We start from the raw sequence: 7,458 nt of genomic DNA on the forward strand, positions 1-7,458 counted from the left end.
GCATCCGGTGTGCCTATTGCAGACTGCACCAGGTCAGAGACAAGATTGTGCCTAAACACCTGTCCAGCTCTAGCCCTCAGCAGAATATTATCTTGATCTAGAATTACTATAACTTGTGAAGAAAAGACAACACACAGTAAGATTTAAAAAAATAAACAATAAAATGCTGTGGTGACATCTCTTTCCTCTCCTTGATCTCCTGCACCCAGGAAAATGGCCACGTGTTGTGGAGGCCTTGCACTTCCCCAAAGAACACCTAAATGCCATTAAATAGGTTGTCTGAACCTTTAAAGCTACAACAGTATGGCATTCATGGGTGGCATGGGAGAGGGAATCTAAGAGATAAGTGTGTACACTTCAGTTGCTCTCTTGGTGAACCATCTTCCCTTGCAACTCTAGCTGAAGACTAAACAGACCCTGTTAAAACCATGCCAGAGGGGAAAAGCGACACAAGACACTAACAAATTTGGTGTAGATTTTGTGAACTACTGCAAGGACGGCCAAAGTGCAACACTCTGACTGTAGCCCTACCCCTCTGCTCAGCACTGCATCGGACATTTCCACGTGCAAGGCCCCCTCTGGACTTAGTGCACAGTGTAGTCCCCTGCTTTCAGGGGCTCCTCTTCTTGCTAGAGATTGATAGGGCAGAGGCAGGAGAGGAGCCTGTATGAAGAAATAGTGGTGATTTGGACCATAATGGAAGCACATGAATTACACTCGGTGGACAAGCAAACAATAAGCAGCCAGACACAGCCCAAGTTACCCAACTGCGGCCCGGGATCTCAATATTATGACTGTGTATGGCTCACATATCTAATTCTCCCTTCTACACAATCATTTGGACAAAAAGCAAAACAATCAAACTCATTATCGCCAGCTTCCAAACATTTTCAATTAAATATTGAAGTGATTTATCTTGTGAAGCAATTAAAGCACCATAACAATTACAATCCGAATGTAAAGTGTATGTGTTCTGTTTAGTGCAAAGCTTAGTAACTCTTCTCTCTTCTCTTCCTCAGGTTCAATGGCAAATGTAAACATTTGTCAACACTTGAAAAATATTCCTTTGGACATCATGGATTTGCTGGAATCTAGAGTTCAGAACACTTGCAAAGAACAGCGCTTTATTTTTTAAAGCATTAATTACCTGGATTGGTTGCAGCGATGGCTAGCAAAAGAAAATCCACAACTCCTTGCATGATACCGGTAAAAACAATGGTGCTGCAGGAGATGGAATCAGATGCTGTGGAAGATGATCATGAAGGAACTCAACAGCACATGCCTCCTGAACCACCGGCAGCTGGTGAGGCTGTTATTAACAATAGCAGCAATAATGCAACATTGTCTAATGGGCATCGCAGTATTATGGACGGTGATACTTACTTGTGTAAGTATTGTGATTTTGGATCTCAAGATGTTAATCATTTCTTTGGACACATGGATTCTGAGCACTTAGACTTCAGCAAAGACCCCTCGTTTGTATGTGTTGAGTGCAGTTTTCTGGCACAAAGCCACAAAGGGCTTTTGCATCACAATGCGGAGTGCCACGGTGGTGAAACTAGCTTCCTCTGGAATGTGGCTAAGCAGGATAATCATACGACAGTGGAGCAAAGTATCTCGGATGCCACCAGCAACCAAGACCTTTCAGGAGAATTCTGTGAGGAGGGGGTAGATGGTCAAGCTGAAATCATCATCACCAAAACTCCCATTATGAAGATAATGAAAGGTAAGCCTGAGGCCAAAAAAATTCACATGCTAAAGGAGAATGTATCAAATCAGCCAGGCAATGATTTGGCGATGAAAGATGGTGACCATTCATTCACCAATGGGTCTTTGCCAGCCAGCCAGTCAACGGCCAGCTCAGCAAAATCATCTCACATAGTTAATGGCTCCATATTGGGAAACGTGCCTGTTTTGCAGGCAGGCGTTGCACAACTTGTGTCATTGCAGCAGCAGCAGCCGCAGCTGCACCAGGACCTACCCACGTCCAAATCCCTTCCTAAAGTGATGATTCCTCTGAGCAGCATTCCCACGTACAATGCAACCATGGACTCCAACAGTTTCCTGAAAAACTCCTTCCATAAGTTTCCCTACCCTACAAAAGCTGAGCTTTGCTATTTGACTGTCGTGACCAAGTACCCAGAAGAGCAGCTTAAGATCTGGTTTACTGCCCAGAGGTTGAAACAAGGCATTAGCTGGTCCCCAGAGGAGATAGAAGATGCACGGAAAAAAATGTTCAACACGGTTATTCAGTCTGTACCGCAGCCCACTATCACAGTTTTAAATACACCTCTAGTCGCAAATGCCAGCAATGTCCAGCATCTCATTCAGGCAACTCTACCTGGTCACATGGTCGGGCAACCAGAAGGAACGGGAGGGTTACTCGTTACACAACCAATAATGACAAATGGATTAAAAGGAAGCAGCTCGTCTCTCACGTTAGCAGTGACATCTATTCCCAAGCTCCAACCCATTACGCAACACAACAATGCGTGTTCGAGCAGCGCATCAGCTGTGAAGGTGGTCAACACAGCTCAGTCTCTGCTGACTGCATGCCCAAGCATATCTTCACAAGCTTTCATGGATCCCAGCATCTACAAAAATAAGAAGTCCCATGCGCAGCTGTCTGCACTGAAAGGCAGCTTCTGCAGGAATCAGTTCCCTGGCCACGCTGAAGTTGAGCGTCTGACCAAAATTACAGGCCTTACAACTAGGGAGGTTCGAAAGTGGTTTAGTGATAGGAGATATCATTTCAGGAATATGAAAGGCAGTAGAGCCATGTTTGCTGGAGATAATACAATAATTATTGACTCCATGCCTGACATTACCTTCACTGTGTCACCAAAAGAGATTGACTTAACCTCTACGACAGCAGCGATGCCTGTGGCTCATCACCAAACAAGGCGACAGTCCTGGCATCAAACGCCCGACTTCACCCCAACGAAATACAAAGAGAGAGCACCAGACCAGCTCAAGGCTTTGGAAGGCAGTTTTGCACAAAACCCTTTTCCTCCAGAGGAAGAAGTGGACCGTTTGAGGAGTGAAACAAAAATGACCAGGAGAGAAATTGATAGCTGGTTTTCAGAGAGGAGGAAAAAAAGGGTGATGGAGGAAAATAAAAAAGCAGAAGAAATGGTCCAGCAAGAGGAGGAGGATGCTGACAATAATTGTGGAGAAGAGGAAGACTCCTCAGATGAACTGAGGGTCTCAAGTGAAAATGGTTCATTAGACACCCCAAGCAGCAATCAAACTTCACTGGAGCGGAAAGTTAGTCCTATTAAAATCAATCTGAAGAAGCTTAGAGTGACTGAGTCAAATGGCAAAAATGAATTGCCAGAGGTAGGTGCAAATGATCAAGGGGACAACTGTTCTAGCAGGCCACCTACCCCCGCAAAAACCAAACTGAACTTTAAAAAAACAGCCCAACAGCGGCATTTGCTTAAACAAATGTTCGTAAAGACACAGCGACCAACAAATCAAGAATACGACGTCATAGTTGCTCAGACAGGCCTGCCCCGGGCTGAGATAATTCGCTGGTTTGGGGATAGCCGGTACGGTTTGAAAAATGGCCAGCTGAAATGGTATGAGAACTACAGGCGGGGTATCTTCCCTCCAGGTTTAGCGGTGATCAGCCCAGCTAGCAAAGAGATCCTAGAGGACTATTACAAAAAGCACAAGATGCTGTATGAAGATGACCTTCAGAGCTTGTGTGAGAGAACTCAACTGAATTCACAGCAGGTTAGGGTGTGGTTTGCTGTAAAGGCGGACGAAGAAACCCGGGCCGTGTCTGACACGGGAAGCGAAGATCGATACTCGGGCACGGGCGAACAAGCAGGAAGCCAAAAAGGGACATGCGATGCCAGTTCGGAGGTATCTGAGAATAGCGAATCTTGGGAGCCCAGTGGCCAGGAAGGCCACACGGAACCCTTTGATACATTTAGCCAGCAACCTGCAGTTCAGCTTGGTAAGAAACTGATTGATGTTTTGGCTGCTTTGGGTAGCTTACCTGTTGTAAATAGGCTCATTCCAGCACCAAGAAGCTAAGTCAGAATGACACTGAACATTGACTGACTAGCAGTTGACACTTGTGGGGTTTAATGTCCAAGATTTATTGTTACAGATCTACTTGGTGGCAGAGCTGATCTGGAGGGGGTGAAAAAAGCCAGGGGATGGTTATGGTTAAACTGATTCAGAAAAGAAAGTTGGGGGCGGTGGGGCAAAGGGTGCAACCCTTGGTACCCCTCTAGTCATGCTTGTGTTTTATGTAGCTCCCAGAGTTCAGACACCAGCGCTGCTGGGACATAGAACCCTATCGCAGAAGTTAAGCAGGGATAAAACCAAGCCGAGAATCTAGTCCATCCTCCTGCCAGGAGAGGATTGCTTTACATAGGGCAACTGACTGGGAGGCAGGCGGCCTGGCTTCTGTTTGTTTCCCAGCTGTGCGACCTTGGGCCCATCCCATCCCACCTCCACACACACACTTTGTACAGTGCCTTCAGATCTATGCATGGAAAACACTGTAAGCACAAAGTACATAGAGCACTGCGAGACGTGCCCGTGTGAAAGTTGGACACTGCCCTGAGGGAAGAGCACTGAGGGGCGGGGTTTCCAGTGGAGCTGTGCTGAAATGGCATTGGCTGCCAGCTGCCCTAATGCCCCTTCCAGGACTCCTCCTGGAAAACAGGATTGCTTCTGAGCCCAACATGGATTCTTTGAACAAGGTAATACGGGGGGGGAGCTTTTTTGGCAGAGTGCTGCTGGGTGGGTGAGGATGCACTCTCCCTCCTCACCCACCAGAGCCCCAGCCATCTCCTTGAGGATCCTCAGCAGCTGGACAGTTTTCTGTACTAAACCTCGCTAAAGCACAGAGGCCCAGCAGATCAGGTTGAAGCCAGGCTCCTGCCTGCCACACAACTGTGCTAAGTTTAGAGGCCTTTAAAGACTTACGTTCCAATCTTTAGTGGCTTCCCCCCTTCAAATTTTTTTTTTAAACACAATTTCTAGATGAGAGTTGGGTTTTAAAGGGACCCTGCTCTTGTGCTGATTGAGAGGCTGATGAGAGCTTGTCTACACTTACCGGAGGATCGACGGTTGATTTAGCGGGAAGACCCGCTAAATCAACCGCAGATCACTGTCCCGTCAACTCCTGTACTCCACCGGATCGAGATGAGTCAGGGGAGTTGACGGGAGAGCATCTCCCATCAACATCGCATAGTGTGGACCTCGCGGTAAGTAGATCTAAGCTATGTCGACTTGAGTTACAGTGTTCACGTAACTCAAATTGCATAGCTTAGATCGACTTTTCCCTGTAACGTAGACACATTACCTTCACGTTGGTGCACATAACAAAATTCATGTGGCAGGGTGGGGCCGAGGGGTTTGGAGTGTGGGAGGAGGCTCAGATGCAGGGGGTGAGGGGGGTGCAGGCTCTGGGGTGGGGCTGGGAGCTTCAGGATGCGGGAGAGGGCTCAGGATTGGGGCAAAGGGTTGGGGTGCGGGGGTGCTGGCTCTGTGGTGGGTCCTGGGATGAGGGGTTTGGGGTGCAGGCTGCCCAGGGACTGTGGTGGGGAGAGAGGACTCACCCCAGCCCTCTCGCCGCAGCAGCTCTGGCCGGGGGAGAGGTGCCTCTCCCCGGCTGCGGCAGTTCCAGCTGGGCTGGACTGAGGGAGGGGCTCCTCTCCCCAGCAGCTCTGGTGGGCCTGGGCACGTCCAGGGCAGGTCCATGCTGGGGCCGGTGGCGAGAGGCGCCTCTCCCCGCTGCAGCCCTGAACCCCTACACAGAGCTTAATAGGCAGTTGCGTGGCCACACGGCTGCTTAGAGGGAACTTAGGTGCTGAGAGCCATTGAACCAAACTGTAAACCCTGTATATAATGGAAACCACTTCCAGCCAGGGGATGCTGCAGCACCCCCAGTACCCCTAGTTCCAGCACCCATGGGGCCATCCTCCATCTTGTTAGATCCCTGGAACAGGGTGGTCCAGAGGACGACTCGCTTAACTACAACAAACTTCTGCCATAGGAGGTGGCATCCTGTCAACAGCCACAGCTGCCTGGGTGTAGCTACTGCTTCCTTCCTGCCCCCATGCAATTGCTAGCCTTCACGCCAGCCCTGTTCCTTCCTCCTCACAGCAGGACCCTGTTCTGTAGCTTCATTTTATGATGCAACCAGCTGTTGCTCAAAGAAAGATCTTCCAGCAGAAGAGGCCCCAGCGGTACGTGCTGATTTTGTAAGCATGTGACGTGTATTCTGACGCTTGTGTATGTTGTCTCTTTCAGAAACAGATTGACCTTAAACTGCCTGCTCTGAAGGAGCTGCGATTACATTTGAGAAGATTGTAAATCCATGGGCCTGATATGAATCTCAGTAGCAGGGAGTGGTGTAAAGGCACTGCTGTAATGAGACCTTTCAGTACAGCACATCAGAGAGGGAGAGCAAGAGAATCGGGCTCTTCATGCAGTGCCAGCTGCAGCCTAATCTAGAATCTTACTCACCAGCTGGCCAGAGTAGGGCATCAGTAAGTTCTTCTCACTCTTGTGACGTAGGATGCTGTTTCCTTTCCAGTGGATAAACTTTCAGATTTCATATTCATATAATGGAACCAACTTTTGACATGCAGACAGCCGCCTCGACAAGCATAATTAATTTTGGACATTGATTGTGTAAATGTATTTTTTGCATAGAAATGGACTATCATGGCACAATACATTTTTATCTTCAGCTGTTTGTAATGTGTTTGTTCTCTAACGGTTGGCAATGTTGCATATGTCCCCAACTCTTGGGTCCCTAGATCAGGGAATGGAGGATACCATCATGAGTGTCAGTATGTGTGTCAGAGCAAGAGAGAAGTTCTGAGAAGCAACATGCCAATCTTCATATCAAGAACAGGACGAATTCAGTGGGGTGGATGTAGATTTCTTTCCCTGGGGATGGGGGTGGAATAAGCTATTGTACACCCTCCAATATCCAGTGGGGGGTTGGGAACCTGCAAAGGTCAGGAGATAGAGTTGGATATAATCTGTTCCCCTACTGCCTGGAGTAATTTTATTTCTTTTATGCTAGGCAGTGGAATGTAGCACAGCCCATTACTCTCCAAGCCTCACGTTAATTACTGAGAACTAGCACTTAACGTTTCCATCCTGCCCTGGAATCCCTTTCATTGTTTATAGAGAACAAACTGTTCTTCAGAGAACAAATACAGACAAAAATTTGGCTTTCTGCTAATGTTTCAAGGCATCGTTGTCTAGTAGGACTCTATTAGGCAGGCAACCAGTTTTCTAGACAGGAAGCTTGCTTGTTACAACACTAGTTGAATTAGATTCCTTCTCTTGTCCCACTGTGCTAATGCTATTAACCTATACTTACTGGTCCAGGTCACCTTACCTAGTTCTCCAACTGTAGTCCTGTCTTTCTGTGAACTAGACAATAAATACGTTGCAAACTAGTTTTTAGTTATCTGG

The 7,458-nt window shown here is 47.7% G+C and overlaps 1 protein-coding gene across 1 annotated transcript; it reads left to right on the top strand.

The window, feature by feature from the left end:
* Positions 1-1,164: 1,164 nt before the first annotated feature.
* On the top strand, positions 1,165-6,287 carry ZHX3 (zinc fingers and homeoboxes 3). The gene is made up of 2 exons (XM_065414721.1): positions 1,165-3,964; positions 6,277-6,287. The coding sequence occupies exons 1-2, from the start codon at positions 1,165-1,167 to the stop codon at positions 6,285-6,287; spliced, it is 2,811 nt and encodes a 936-aa protein (XP_065270793.1).
* The last annotated feature ends 1,171 nt before the right edge of the window (positions 6,288-7,458 follow it).

This window comes from Emys orbicularis, chromosome 12 (genome assembly GCF_028017835.1).
Source record: "Emys orbicularis isolate rEmyOrb1 chromosome 12, rEmyOrb1.hap1, whole genome shotgun sequence".
Taxonomy (NCBI): domain Eukaryota; kingdom Metazoa; phylum Chordata; order Testudines; family Emydidae; genus Emys; species Emys orbicularis.

What these genes read in the sequence shown, in the direction of transcription:
- ZHX3 (XM_065414721.1), top strand. Translation starts at nt 1,165, where the DNA reads ATGGCTAGCAAAAGAAAATCCACAACTCCTTGCATGATACCGGTAAAA.